The following is a 15344-nucleotide window of genomic DNA, read 5'->3' on the forward strand; positions in this document are numbered from 1 at the left end:
AACTTGCAGCTGTTCTCCGGCTGTGGAGGGAGAGACTGAAGGTGATTCAGACCATGTTTCAATTCACTCCTGACGTGTCTTGACATGTAAAAAACAAAAACAGCACAAAAAGAGAGTGCCAAACTGACCTTCGGTTGCATAGACCCTTATACAATATCTTATAGAGTGCTAGATTAAATTGTATGTTTAAAATGTGTGTGGCTTGGGTTTCAAATAGTGTTTTTTATTTTATTATTATTTCTTTTTTTTCTTATAAAATGTCTCTTCATGGCTCTTACTGCTTCAAAATCTGGGTGATATCTGACTGTAGTGGAGTTACCTAGACTTTAAATGGATCTTTATTTATAAGAGAAATACTGTAAAGAGTGGTCATTCATAAACTGTGTCAATTTTTAAGTGCCACTTGTAGAAATGTTTCCAAAAGCCTTCAAAATTTCCAAAATATCAGTACACGCCGAGGTCTTAGTTATTATTATTATTCTGCACCTGCATCTCTCATCTTCCAAAGCTCAGGGAAGTTCAACACTTAACATAAGTGTCTTTAGGGCTACAGAATTTAGGGCTTCTACTATGCTGGAAACATGAAATAACAAAATTGAGCCATCTCTGTTGCTTGGAAGGACTTCAAGAAATTCAAATTTAGGTATACTTAATGAGTTACAAATGTGTCATAATCTTGGTCCTGCAAACTAAAGCACTGCCACAATGATTTTGAGGATCGCTGGTTCGAATACTGGGTCATGCTGTGCGGCATCAGCAGCCGGAGTCCGAGAGAGCACAGTTGGTCTTGCACAATCGTCTGTTAGCTGATGTATAAGAGCTGGGCTGCACTTTCCACTGAGCGAACTGGCTACCAAGTAATGCTGCATTAGCATTCGTTTGTAAAGAGATGTTTAGAAACTTTTGGGAAACAAACGTGTTTTTTTAAGGTAATAAATTACTTAGTGTTCAAAAACATTTTGGATGAACCCACCAATAGCTACACAATAGTTCATTTTCAACCAAAAGTCTATAAATTACATAGCTTAGAAAAAAACCCTGTAGCACCTTTTGGCAAAATCCCATTTCACCCCCAGGTTCTAACTGTTTTTTTTGTTTGTTTGTTCGTTTTTTGTGCATGTCTATGTGTAGGGCTTTTTCAGAGGTGCAGTCCAAACAAAGGTCTACAAAAATCACTGGCAAGATTGGATAGATCCAAGCAATAGAACAAACCCTATAAATTTGAGTATTTTCCTTGTTCAAAATTATGATAACCACCATATTACCATAGTTTAATGTGTAGTTTCAATGTTTTATGGCCACTTACTTCATAACATGCATAAAAATTGGTAAATTGATCGTGGTTTGCCTCAGTAGCTAGCTAGCTGACTAACTTTCCCGTTCCACCTTATATGGTGCAACAGATGGCAGAAGTTGCAGGATTTAAAGTGGAATGGAAAAATAAAATAGAATAAAAGAATAAAAGCTCACAGGTCCCTATCAGACAGGAATTATGGAATGGAGAATAGTAACTGATTGCTGCACCACCTAAAAACTTTCTAAAAATATACGATGAATCCTAAATGTAAGTAGTTAACCAGCAGCAGCAGTTAGGTTGCTGAACTTTGGTGTGCCACTGCTATAACGCTATATCTGTATTGGGTTCTTTAAAATGGGAAGGGTCGTCACAATTTTTAGAGGGACAATTTGACAATTTTTGCTCACTAATATATGTAACCATTCTTCTAGAAAGACTCCTCCTATGGATGTCTCTGTGTCTAGAGCATGATTTAGTGTTTCCAGATGTATTCAATCACATTCTAGATTAGCAGGTCCCTTGGTTCTTTGATATGAAGAGAGCCGGAACATCGAATTGGGCGACATCTTTCTCCAGGGCTGGCCTAGGACCGCCTTAAAGATATTGTCTTAGTCTTTGTAATAAATAATTGTATCACACCTAAGGCAATGTCTGTGGCGTCTTCTTCCTCATCATCAAGCATCTTCACAGCAAAGAGACAGCGATAAACAACACTCCTTTCCCCTTTTTAACCTTCTCATATTCATATGAAAACAAGGGGCAGGGGTACAGAAGAGAAATGGGATTGGGCCCTATAGTTAACTGGTTACATATTTGTTTGACTGGATTAAGTGTAGTGTGTAAAGTAGCATTGTGAATATTTTGAAAGTATAGTAATATTATAATATAGGTCATGTATCCCTAACAAGAAAGCTCTCTTTTCCAATTACCCTACACTCATGCCAAACCCAACCATGGCAATCTCATTCCTTCCTTCATTCCTTTATTCATTCTGCTGGTTCCTGATCAGAAAGCACACTGCATGCTCCAGGACCTGGTCGCCATTTGTTCTCTGGGCAGTGTTAATGGCCCCATAGCCTCTGACACATCTTTGCTGATCAGGGTGTTGCAGCATGGGGCAGCTGTGGCCGTCCCCACTGACTCATTAAAAGCCAGAGCGCTAGTCTGAGGGAAGAACTTGCACTGCCAGCAGAAGTTAGGAGGCAGAGGTTTGATGTCTTCAGCAAAACATGGATGACGCTCTTTTGCCTTTCTCGGCTCTTTTACAACTTTCTTTGATTCCGATGTTCTGTGGAAACCCTGACCAACCTTCAGCCCTTGAGTGATCTCCACTGCGCCTCTCTTGGGCTGGCAGACGTCTTTGAGAACTTGAGAGAAAGCTGAGAGTTTGGGATCTTTTTTTTTTTTTGCAGGAGCTAGAGCTTACGGCATGGCTAGATCGCTTTGTTTTTAGTCATTAAAAGAATAGACAAAAGTTCATTAGTTGGTTTGTCTAGACTGTTAAGTAAATATTTAATGAGATAAGAATATTATTTGTATAATTAGTGCTGCATTTCTTGCATACAGTCATACCGCTAGAGAAGCTGCGGAGCGGCATGTAAAACAGCACCGCCAAAGAAGCACACTGACCCAGATCGCTAGCTAATGCTAGCCAGTTAGCTTAACAAGCTAACACACTAGAAGCTCAGCTCTGTGGAGTCAAATCTAGCTTTGTCCTGCTTGGAGAGAAAAGAGAACAGCACTTTATCTGAGGAGCTCCTGCTGCTGTTCCTCACTTTATGAGTGTTTTATTCGTATGGAATAAATTTGGAATTTATTTACCTTTACAATAATCTGCCTCCGCTTATCATTTTTATACTTAGTGTCTTCCTTTATTGTTTGGTCTAACTACATCTCAAGAATGTGCCACAGGTTTCACATGGCAATTAAATTTTTTTGGGACATGCATATATTAATGCTGAGGTTCAATACGTTTATATATTATCCATTTTTTTCATTATATAGGGTGAATCATGCCTGAAACATGGCTATCATCTTAAAAGCTGCCAAAATTTATTTCTGAAATAAAAGGGTGTCCTGTTATATCGCTTTATCTGAGATAAATATTGTTACATAATCATCTGGGTGCACTAGTGCACAGTACTGTATTTTTCTTTTTAAGTCTAAAAACTGTTCAGCTGTTTTGGGGGGGGGGGTAAGTATTCAGTTCACCTCAGTGCTGAGAAACGGAAGGAACAGAATGATCAGAAAGATTATTTTTATTATAAGATATTTCGTTTTTCTTACTGTTTTATCAGTGGCAAACCCATGTCTGAAGATAACCTGTGACTTCATGTGTCTGCTCAACCCGACCGGAGCCAGCTGCACCTGTCCTGAAGGGAAGACCCTGGTGAACGGCTCCTGTATCGATCCGAGTATATCAGGTAAGTTTTTCATTTTATTGAGAACAAATGTTTCTGCAGGTCCTAAAAGTCTTACAAATCCTTACATTAAAATCTTGATAATTAATGTCTTAAATTGTCTTGTATTACATGGTTAGATGGTGCGTTTAATGCCAGTGGGAGAGCACATACTAACATTAGCGAAAAGTTACTGGAGAAAGAACTAAGGTTAGCGTAGAGCTAGCTAACATTAGCAGAGAGCTAGCTAACATTACTGGGGAAAGAACTAAGCTTAGTGGAGAGCTAGCTAACATAAGCAGAGAGCTAGCTAATGTTATTGGGGAGAGAACTAAGATTAGTGGAGAGCTAGCTAACATCAGTAGAAAACTAGCTAACATTACTGGGGCGAGAACTAAGGTTAGCGGAGTTAATATCAGCGGCGAGCTAACTAACGTTACTGAGGAGAGAACTAAGGTTAGTACTAGAGCTAGCTAACATAAGCAGAGAGCTAGCTAATGTTACTGGGAAGAGAACTAAGGTTAGCGTAGAGCTAGCTAACATACTAACGTTAGCGGAAAGTTAGCTACGTTACTGTGGAGAAAACTATGGTTAGCAGTGAGCTAGCTAACATGCTAACATGTTCTGCATCACTGTGGAACAAAATTGATAAAGAAAATTAATAATAAATGGAAAATGTTAAGTTTTAATCTTCAATACAATATTTGTTTTCTACTTAAGAAGGTATGACTACATTTTTGATCCTTACATTATAGTCATTGAGGTCTTAAAAACATTAAATTTGACTTTTAAAATGGAGCAAGAACCCTGGAGAACTACATGTCTCTGTATGTGAGCTGTACTGAGAATCAATGAAATGCTTATCGTTTTAAATGGTCTCCAGTATTACTAGTGAACTTTAGAGTAGGGGTGGGCAATATTATATTGTATACAATATATCGTGACACAGAAATATCATGATATTAAAAATCCATATCGTGATAATAGAGATGTTCTGTCTTAAAAGTAGTCTATTATTTACTGTGAAGCTTTAGGTGTATTTATTGTATAATTGTTTTAGTTTGCAGTTTATATGCACACACTAAATATTCTGCAATATTTTTGCTACATTATATTATTTTATGCTATATTATTTATTTTGCCACATTATGATTATTCTGTTATACTATTATACTATATTCCTGAAATGAATGAATTATTTTAGTTTTCCTATATCGCCAAGTATATCGTTATCGCAAAAATACCCTGAAATATCGTGATATTATTTTGGAGCCATATCGCCCACCCCTACTTTAGAGTATTTATAATCTTTATATAAATTCATATAAAATTATAAATATAAAATTCAGTGTTCTGTTATACAGTACCAGCTTTAAGCTTCCAGGATTTGTCTCAAACTTAAACAAACAACGATTTTAAGCTATATGCTGTCCCTGATAGACCCCAGAAAGTTCTCTGAAAGGACAGAAGGCAGCTGAGTGCAGGCGTTTGCTGGGTGGTTCTGTGCTTCAGTGAGTTTTACTTTGTTGTGCTGAAGGTGAGCTGTGCCGGCCCGCCTGTGAGAACGGAGGTCGCTGCGTGGCCAACGAGAAAGGTGACTGGCGCTGCTACTGCTGGCCCGATTTCTCTGGAGAGCGCTGTGAAGTCAACCACTGCACAGACTACTGCCTAAACGGGGGCACATGCACAGGGTCTCTGCTAGGTAAGCAGAACTCTCGGGTGTTTGTTGGCTTATTAGGATTCTGTTTTGCTTTTGTTGAAAAGAGCCTCTGTTCTAAGTGTCCCTCAGCGCTGCACTGAACTGTGAAGAATGATCTCCTGGCTGTGAGGAATCTTTAATACAGGCAGAGGGGCTAATATTTGTGTTTTATGAGATTGTCGGATGAATGTTAGATTTTTTTTTATGAAGTGAAATGATCTGACTGCGTTGGTAGATATATACAGTACAGGCTGAAAAGTTTGGACACACCTTCTCTTTATTTCCATGACTATTTACATTGTAGATTCTCACTAAAGGCATCAAAACTATGAATGAAGACATGGAGTTTTATATATATATATATATATATATATATATATATATATATATATATATATATATATATATATATTCTAGTTTCTTCAAAATAGCCACCCTTTGCTCTGATTACTGTTTTGCACACTCTTGGCATCATTCTCTCAATGAGCTTCAAGAGGTGGTCACCTGAAATGGTTTTCCAACAGTCTTGAAGTTGAGTTCCCAGAGGTGTTTAGCACTTGTTGCCGCTTTGCTTTCAGAGAATGTGTGTCCAAACTTTTGCCCTGAGCTGTATGTCGTCTTTCAAGCAATGTTACTTAAAAGCGTTTCTTAAAAAGAAAACAGAATTGAATTCCTTACAAATCTATCAGATCACTAAATATTGTTAAAAAGTTTACATATCATTACACATGAAAGTCCAATCTCCAGTCTTGAATACATAGACGTAGACACATGATTATGGCTTACAGCCAATAAAAAAAACAGAAATCAGTGTCTCAGAAAATTAGGAATTTGGAAAATGGATTTCCTTTTCCAGCAGCACTTGGCATATTGCACACACTGACAAAAGTACCAACTGGTCTTATATAAAATTCTAATTTTCGGAGACACTGATTGTTGTTTTTTTTATTGGCTGTAAGCCAACAACAATAAGCCTGTAAGCCTCAACAATAAAAGAAGTAAACACTTAAAATAGATCACTTTGCATGTAATACATCTATATAATTTATGAGTTTCACATTTTGAACTGAATTTATGAAATAAAGTCACTTTTCAATAATATTCTAATTTTTGATGAAGATTTCAGTTAATATAAAACAAATACATTTGCTTTAGTAGCTGTCCATACAGTATGTTTATATATAAGACTAAGGTTTTCATTAGATATCCTAATTGTTTCACAAGACTTCACACGTGTACATGCATTGCCTACATTTGAACTGTTTAAAACTTGATTTTTTTTTTTGCACCATATTTAAATTCCAATTAAATATTTAACCTTTAGCTCAAGCTAGCTATCTCATGATTATGGGATTATGTTTACTGAAGGGTGGTCTGTTCAAGGTTTTTATAGGCCTTTTTTCTCTTTGTGTACTTTATAAACATCCTGGGGAGATCAGCAAACACTGCGCTGTTCCTCACTAGAATATTCAGCCTATACCACACTCTGCCCATTTGCTTTTACATTTAAATCAGTTTGAATTTTTCATAGAGTGCTACAGAGTGCAATAGGAACAAATTGTGTGTCAACAGTTCCTGTATCAAAGGTGATTCTGAAGGTCATTGTGCTGATTTCAAATTATATTATAAAGCTTATATAAGGTTTTCGATTATCATGGTCCCTTTGACAGTTTAACTTTAGCCCTGTTTGTAGAGAGAAATTAAAAATACTGTGCTTTCTCTTCACTATTTTAAAGATTCATTAACCTTTTAAACCTTGAGTTTTCTATATATTTACAGGGAATCCCAATCTTAATATAAATATATTAAAGGTTTTAATTTAGAACCAGTGTGTTATTTGTGCCACCTTTAGAAAACATTTGGTACCACTTTAAAATAAGACTACCTTTATAAAGGGTTTATAAATGGTTTAGTTTATTAATGGTTACTAATTAGGTTATAAATGCCTTAAAAATCATTAATTATCAGTTATAACACATACGTAGAAATGTACATAGAGCTGTTGTTTGCCAAATAGTGAACCCACAGCAACATAACTGATTATTAACGATTTTAAGGCATTTACAACCTAATTAGTAACCATTAATAAACTAATTGTAAACCATTTATTAACCCTTTATAAAGGTAGTCTTATTTTAAAGTGGTACCAAACATTTTGCTAATAACAAACTCAGCCAAGTGTTTATTTTATATTCTAGTCCTGAATTAAAATAAGTCAATTGTTATTTCATATATTTAGTAAAATATAGAACAGTATGCCGGTATTGCAGCTGGCTTTACCATAAACCCAACAACTTCTCTCCTGTATGATCTAATCTATTGTCAGAATCCCCACAGCGAGGGTTCTGTATTCAACTGGCAGTCCCCCATAAGGATTCTATACCTGGCAGATCTGGCAACCTATGACCGAATCTCAATGCATCAAACTTTGGAGTTTAAATAGCAAAAAGGCAGGGATATGATAGTATTAATAGAAATATGAGGCTTAGTAGACCATGTGATTCACGGAACATCAAGTATTAGTAATAACATGGCAATACTTTACACATTTTAGGTAGTAATACATTTTGGGGTTGTTATATATTTTTTTTCTAAATAGAAATTCCATTTCTACATTTTATAAACAATTGTTTTTAAAGATGTTTCTTTAGATTTATTGTTTGTTAATTAATTGTTTGCTTTTATTACCTCCTATCTTTCAATTTAGCCCTGTAGCAGTTTGAACAGGAGAATGAAAAATACTGTGCTGTCTTTATACTTCTCTAAAGATTCATTGACCTTTTAAACCTTGGATGGAAGTCAACGTAGAAAAGAAGATTTTATTACATGACATTTACGGATCATTATAATTAGTCTGACACAATGTAAAGAATGGTTAAACAGATCATTGTCTGGATAAATGCCGTATATATATATATATATGAAACACCTGGTTTTAGAGCACAATAATTAATTGTGGTGACGGACAGTTCTGGTGGAAACAGGAGAGTTGAGGTGCACATTGAATTCTGCCGTGATTTGATCAGCTGTGGTTTTATGTTTTTTGGATACAATCTGGGTTAGCACCCGAACATCCCTTTCAGACAGCTTGCTCTTACAGCGTCCACAGTTAATCCTGTTGGATGTGGTTGGTCCTTCTTGGTGGTATGCAGACATTACCCTGGATACAGTGGCTCTTGATGCATCACAAACACTTGCTGTCTTGGTCACAGATGCTCCAGCAAGACGTGCACCAACAATTTGTCCTCTTTTGAACTCTGGTATATCACCCATAATGTTGTGTGCATTGTAATATTTTGAGCAAAACTGTGCTCTTACCCTGATAATTGAACCTTCACACTCTGCTCTTACTGGTGCAATAATGTGCAATTAATGAAGATTGGCCACCAGGCTGCTCCAATTTAGTAGCCATGAAGCCTCCTACACTAAAATGACAGGTGTTTTAGTTTCATTGCCCAACCTGTGTATATCTACACTCTATACACACAGTCTGCAGGAACTGTGATAATATTCAAGCTGCATGAGATAAATTATCACAGAACACCATTAGGAACCTCTACAACTCCATGCCAAGATGTCTGGCATGTTGAATCTGCTAATGTTAAACATCCGTTACACACAGCACCTGTACGAGTTTTCTAGGTCTAAACTAGTGATATTGAAACCACTAATTGTTCTTGGTAACCTTTATTTTCCTTCAAATTAGCATTGCAATCTAAACTACTACCACTATTGTTATGAACAACAACAAAAAAACACATGTACAATATTCCATTGCTCTATTGCAATTTAGTTTTGATGTTTTTTCTATTTGTTTCAGTGCCAAACAAACACATATGAATATAAAGCTTGTTTACTCTTCATTCTGCTGAAAATGACTGAACAAACAACAACACACTTATGATCAAACCATCGTCACTGAAATCATAAATCTCTTCAGTTTTTGAGAACGAGTGTGCTATTGATTGAAAGTATCAGTGATCTGAAAGTGGAAATTAATTCATATTGATTCACACAGTGTCCTTGTTAGTTTCTGTGATGACGGAGGCTTATAACGGTTAATTTAGCTAAGGGCTGAGCCTGCGGTAGCCTGTTTCAAAAATACAATTTCTGCAGTGTCCTCAAGAAAAGGTTTTTAATTTAGAACCAGCGTGTTCTTTGTGCCACCTCTAGAAACAATATTGCTAATGACAAAATCAGCCAAGTGTTTATGTCTAGGCCTGAATTAAAATTAGTCAAGTGTCATTTCATATCTGCAATCAGTCACATGCTGCGAGAAGCACACGGCAAAGTAATTATCTGTACATCTTTCACAGAGCAATATTAAATATATTGTGTGATTTACTTGTGTAATAACGTGATGCTTGGTGAGTTTTAATATTAGAGGGATGATGTATGCTTAAATTAAGTATGCGCATTCAGAATTGGCTGCAGGAGAATGAATTTATCGTTCAGCCACAACATTAAAACCATTGGCGTTAAGTGAAGTAAGTAGCGTTTACTGATTATTTCTTTGTAATGGCTGCTATCAAGAGGTAGAGTACACTACATGTCCAAATGTTTGTGGAAGCCTTTTCTATTGAATGTGTTCAGCTACTTTAAACTGCATTCATTGCAGACACACACACACATAGTCACTCACACAGCCAGTCTAGACCCTGTAGAGAACTATAGCCCTTAGTGTATGACTCTGGAGCAGAATGATAGTAATTTGTTTTGGGATGAGTTAAAAATGTGATTATTATCCAAACATTTGTGTCATTGAGTGCAGTAAAATCCTCACAGCAATATTTCCAAATCTAGTAGAAAGTACATTAAAGACAGTTACTCCAACAAAAGTAGGATACGTTTTTTAATAACCTTTGATTTCAGAAGAAAGAATGAATAAGCAAGTCCCATGTGTTAAGTATATTAGGCAGCAACTGAACAGTCAGTTCTTAAAGTTGATGGAAGTTGGAAGCAGGGCAACTGGTGCATTGTTAAATTAGTTAGAATTTGCATGGGCATGGTGCATTGTCCTTGGTTTTACTTAGATAAGCAATAAAATAATCTTTCTATTTTTCGCAAAAATTGTCAAATTATTTCAGGATATAGTCTTTTGTTTTGGTGTATTTTTTTTTTTTACTTTTATTTTCCATGAAAATAAAACTGAAGTGAGTTGGTAATAGTGCACTGTGCTCGGTTTTACTGAGATAACCAATAAAATACTCTTTTTATTTTTCACCCAAAAATGACCTATGGCTTTAGTTTTACCTTCTACTGTGATTTTGGAAAGATTTTCAAATTCTTATTTTTCATGAAATAATCATAATAAAATACTCCTTTTTTTTGACAAATTTTATAAATTACATAAGGCTATAGATTTACCTTTTACTGTTATTTTAGTGGGTTTTTCAAAGTCTTATTTTTAATGAAATCATAACCTAAATTATTTGAAAATTGTCCAAAAATAGTGCATTGTTCCAGGTTTTACTTAAGTAAGCAATGTAATCTTTTTTTTTTTTTTTCACCCAAATCGCCAAATCACGTAAGGTTTTAGCCTCAGCTTTTGGTGTCTAGACAACAAATGTGTTTTACACCAAATGCACATTACTGGATCTTAATGTGTTCATTTCTTTTTTAAATATGGCACTAAAGCAAGTTCATATTCCTGCTAATGACCCACAAAGGACTCTTCCACCCCTGTGTTTAAACTACTTACCACGGCTACTCTCCTCTTTTCTTTACTTCCTGCAGGAAAGCCGACGTGCCGCTGTGCCGTGGGGTTCACTGGCCATAACTGTGAGCGGCGGGTGTGTGATAATCACTGTCTGAACGGAGGGACGTGTGATGTCAGCCAGGGGAACCAGCCGGTGTGCCGTTGCCTGGCAGAGTACACGGGTGACCGCTGCCTCTACCGTGAGTGAGCCCAGTTTAGCTCCACTTATAGCCGACCCCCATTTCAGCCCTCGGTATACAGTGATATACAGTACAGGCCAAAAGTTTGGACACACACATATATATTATATATATATTCTAGTTTCTTCAAAATAGCCACCCTTTGCTCTGATTACTGCTTTGCACACTCCTGGCATCATTCTCTCAATGAGCTTCTAGAGGTAGAGTCACCTGAAATGGTTTTCCAACAGTCTTAAAGGAAGGAGTTCCCAGAGGTGTTTATTAGCACTTGTTGCTCCTTTGCCTTCTTCACTCTGTGCTCCAGCTCACCCCAAACCATCTGGATTGGGTTCAGGTCCGGTGACTGTAGAGGACGGCTCATTTTTTGTTAAGTACATAAAACTCCACATGTGTTCATTCATAGTGTTGATGCCTTCAGTGAGAATCTACAATGTAAATAGTCATGAAAATAAAGAAAACGCATTGAATTTACCTGTACTGTAAGTTACTGTTACCTTTTTTTTTAATTATTGTTCTTTTCTAAAGAGCAAATAACAGCTTGTATAATTTTAGACTCTCCTCAGTTCAGTGAAGTACTGCTCACTAAACACTTTAACACTCAGGTGCAAAGGCTGAAAAGACTGGAAAAGACAACAAACAAGAGAATAAATCTATAAAAAGATGAGGCGAGAAAGGAGAAATGCACAGCAGCATGTGTTGAATGTCTTTTTATTTTCATCTAATATTCAAAAACTGCCACTTCCTTCAAATTCTCAAATTACCAGTGTTTTTCTTTTCATTACTGCAGACTGTTTGAGCAGAAAGGCAATTTCCAGCACAGAAAGCTTTTGAACACTTTGCGCCCAGTGAGGGATTTTAATGCCACCGAGGCAACCTTGAGGTGTTTCTGAGCTTTGCTGATAAATGAGTTCCTGTTTTGTGTTCCTATAATTTGTAGGAAAACAATTTTATCTGGCTACTATTAATGTTTTTTCACCGCTGTACACCCAAGGGGTCATGCGTTTTCATCTCTGTACTCAATATTTGATGTGGATAATTAAGTCTCATTAACGCTTTGTAAAACTCCAATTTAACTGCAGATAATAAAGAGGGAATTTGCCCCTGAATTCTAATGAGTAATTAAAAATGTTCTTTGTGTGTGTGTGTTTTCTGTGTGTTTACTGTCTGTTTCTGCCCCTTGACAGACATCTGTCACCATTACTGCGTGAACTCCAAGGCCTGCACCCTCTCCAGCTCCGGCCACGTGGAGTGCGTGTGTCCGGCTCGATACGAGGGGATCAAGTGTGACGTTGATAAGTGCCTACGGTGCCACGGAGCTCCGTGTATTATTGATGGAGAGACGGGAGATGTGGCCTGCAAGTATGTTCCATTATGAATCACCATGATTCCTTTTGTCCTTAAGACTGAAATGATGTGCTGATGTGCTGGGTAAAGTACAGACTGTACCAGAAACCAAAATATATTTTCTACAGCTGAAAAAAGAGCCTATAATCATCAAATCATGTTCCATCCACTTGTGGGACATTAAGATCTGACAAAACCAGTCACCAGTGGGTGCACCTTTAAGTGCCTGAATCCACTAATCTACTAGGTCTAGATACTTGGGTTCAAATAGTGTATGCACATCTGGGTCCACAGTGTTAGATATCTACAGTAGATCCTTCTTTTTTCCCCATTTCTTTATTTTTTAATTATTTTCTAATATTAATTTATAAGAAAAATTCTAGCCAAATGTAAGCAAACAACTTTAGACTCATACTATGTTGTTAAACTGCAAAATTGTTCATTATACTCATTATATATACATTATATACATTATATATATCTTATATACATCATATATAAGACAATATTAGTGAATGTCAGAATATTCATGAAAACGCAATAACATAATTGCAGTTCAAAGAGGAAAAATATGCCCATTGTTTTTTTTATGCTACTCGTACACCACATACAGGGGTTGGACAATGAAACTGAAACACCTGTCATTTTAGTGTGGGAGGTTTCATGGCTAAATTGGAGCAGCCTGGTGGCCAATCTTCATTAATTGTACATTATTGCACCAGTAAGAGCAATAAGAGTGTGAAGGTGCAATTAGCAGGGTAAGAGCACAGTTCTGCTCAAAATATTGCAATGCTCACAACATTATGGGTGACACAAGTTCAAAAGAGGACAAATTGTTGGTGCACGTGTTGCTGGAGCATCTGTGACCAAGACAGCAAGTCTTTGTGATGCATCAAGAGCCACGGTATCCAGGTTAATGTCCACATCCAACAGGATTAACTGTGGACGCTGTAAGAGGAAGCTGTCTGAAAGGGATGTTCGGGTGCTAACCCGGATTGTATCCAAAAAAACATAAAACCACGGCTGATCAAATCACGCAGAATTCAATGTGCACCTCAACTCTCCTGTTTCCACCAGAACTGTCCGTCGCCACAATAAATTATTGTGGTCTAAAACCAGGTGTTTCAGTTTCATTGTCCAACCCCTGTACAGCTCTGGACAAAAAATAAGAGACCACTTAAAAATAATGAGTTTCTTTGATTTTTACCAAATTGAAAAGTGATTGAAATTGAAGCTGAACTCAGCTTTTTATTTGATGAATTAAAATGTAGAAAACCATGTTACATTTTTGTTTCACTTCACAATTATGTGCTACTTTGTGTTGGTTAATCACATAAATCTATCTGTACACCCATCTATCCATCCATCTATCCACACACCAGTGTATCTACCAGTATTAATCCAACCGTCTGCACTCCTCCACTGTCTTGCAGCTGCACCAGTGGTAGAATAGCCTCCAGCTGCCAGCTGTGTGATGGCTACTGCTACAATGGAGGCACCTGTCATCTGGACCCCGACACCAACCTGCCCTTCTGCCAGTGAGTAATGACTAAATAGCCTTCTGTTGTCTCAGTGCAAATCCCTGCAATTAGATGAGCACGGTCAAACGCCTCATAGAGCCTCAGTGTTTATTTGGAAAATGTGGCGCAGATGCCAGGAAACACATTGATGCATTACACGTCATCGAGGACCAGAGCAGCTCAGCAAGGCACCCACTTAAAGAGGCTTTACTTTAGAGCTAATTCTGTACCTGAAACGTCTAGATTGGGTTGAAATGTGCCTCAGCGAGTAGGTTTTCTTGTACACACAGCACAGGGCCAAATGTACAAAGCCTTTATTGCCAGGTTTCATGTGCCAGAACCGAGCGTATTATGGATGAAGCTGGCGTAGGAGCCTACAGAGCGTACAGAGTTCATTCCATATAGTAAGAAGAAAAAAAACATGCTTCTCTTCCTCATACATATGCATTTGAGGATAGATCATGCAAAACATGGAAGGATTCTGAATAAAAAAAAGAAAAGAAAGTTATTGGAGGTGTGACTGAAGTGTGACAACATATTTCATGCTTGTGCGAATAGTTACAGCTTTAGCAAATTGAACGTTAATTACAGGATGCAAAGTGAGAGTGTGCTTTGGCAGAGCTCTTATATTTGCACTGCCTCTTCTTACCTGTAACAGGGAAACCCCATGAACATCTTTATCTTTTATTTTTGGTATAATTTAAACATATGGACATTTAATCTTCATCATAACAATATTAAATAATATTAAAATCTTCATTTAAACTGGGACTGATTAGCTCTTCACCACAGAATCCACTATGAATTGTTTTATTGTATCAGAGGTTTAAAAAATCTGTAAAAAAAAAAAAATCTGATATAGTAGAGGTGGACCATGCTACATGACAATGACCCAGAACATTTTAGTAAAGCCACCAATAAATGACTCCAGTTCAAAAAGGCTCTTCCCTCTCACAGCTCTATTTAACCCTCCTATTACGTTCAAATAATATTTTTTTTTATGTTTGGGGTCAATTTGACCCCAGCTATTTTAAACTACAGAAATGTATTATATAATATTAAGATTTTTACCCAAGTTTATGTCACATACTATATATAGCCAGTTAAAACAATTCTACCCCCCCATCCACCCCCCTTTATACAACCAGAATACATGTTGTATACATGCGACTATGGAGAAATTAGCA

At 36.9% G+C, this 15344-nt stretch overlaps 1 protein-coding gene across 4 annotated transcripts in view; it reads left to right on the plus strand.

Annotated features, from left to right (window-relative positions):
* Positions 1 to 15344, plus strand: part of lrp1bb (low density lipoprotein receptor-related protein 1Bb) — a 503881-nt gene that overhangs the window by 473873 nt on the left and 14664 nt on the right. For all 4 annotated transcript variants that reach the window (XM_049485229.1, XM_049485230.1, XM_049485231.1 and 1 more), the window contains 5 exons: positions 3595 to 3720; positions 5234 to 5398; positions 11132 to 11293; positions 12478 to 12652; positions 14071 to 14175. In XM_049485229.1, coding sequence (XP_049341186.1) covers positions 3595 to 3720; positions 5234 to 5398; positions 11132 to 11293; positions 12478 to 12652; positions 14071 to 14175 — 733 coding nt within the window. The remainder of the gene's footprint in view (positions 1 to 3594; positions 3721 to 5233; positions 5399 to 11131; positions 11294 to 12477; positions 12653 to 14070; positions 14176 to 15344) is intronic.

This window comes from Astyanax mexicanus, chromosome 11 (assembly GCF_023375975.1).
Source record: "Astyanax mexicanus isolate ESR-SI-001 chromosome 11, AstMex3_surface, whole genome shotgun sequence".
Classification (NCBI taxonomy): Eukaryota; Metazoa; Chordata; class Actinopteri; order Characiformes; family Acestrorhamphidae; genus Astyanax; species Astyanax mexicanus.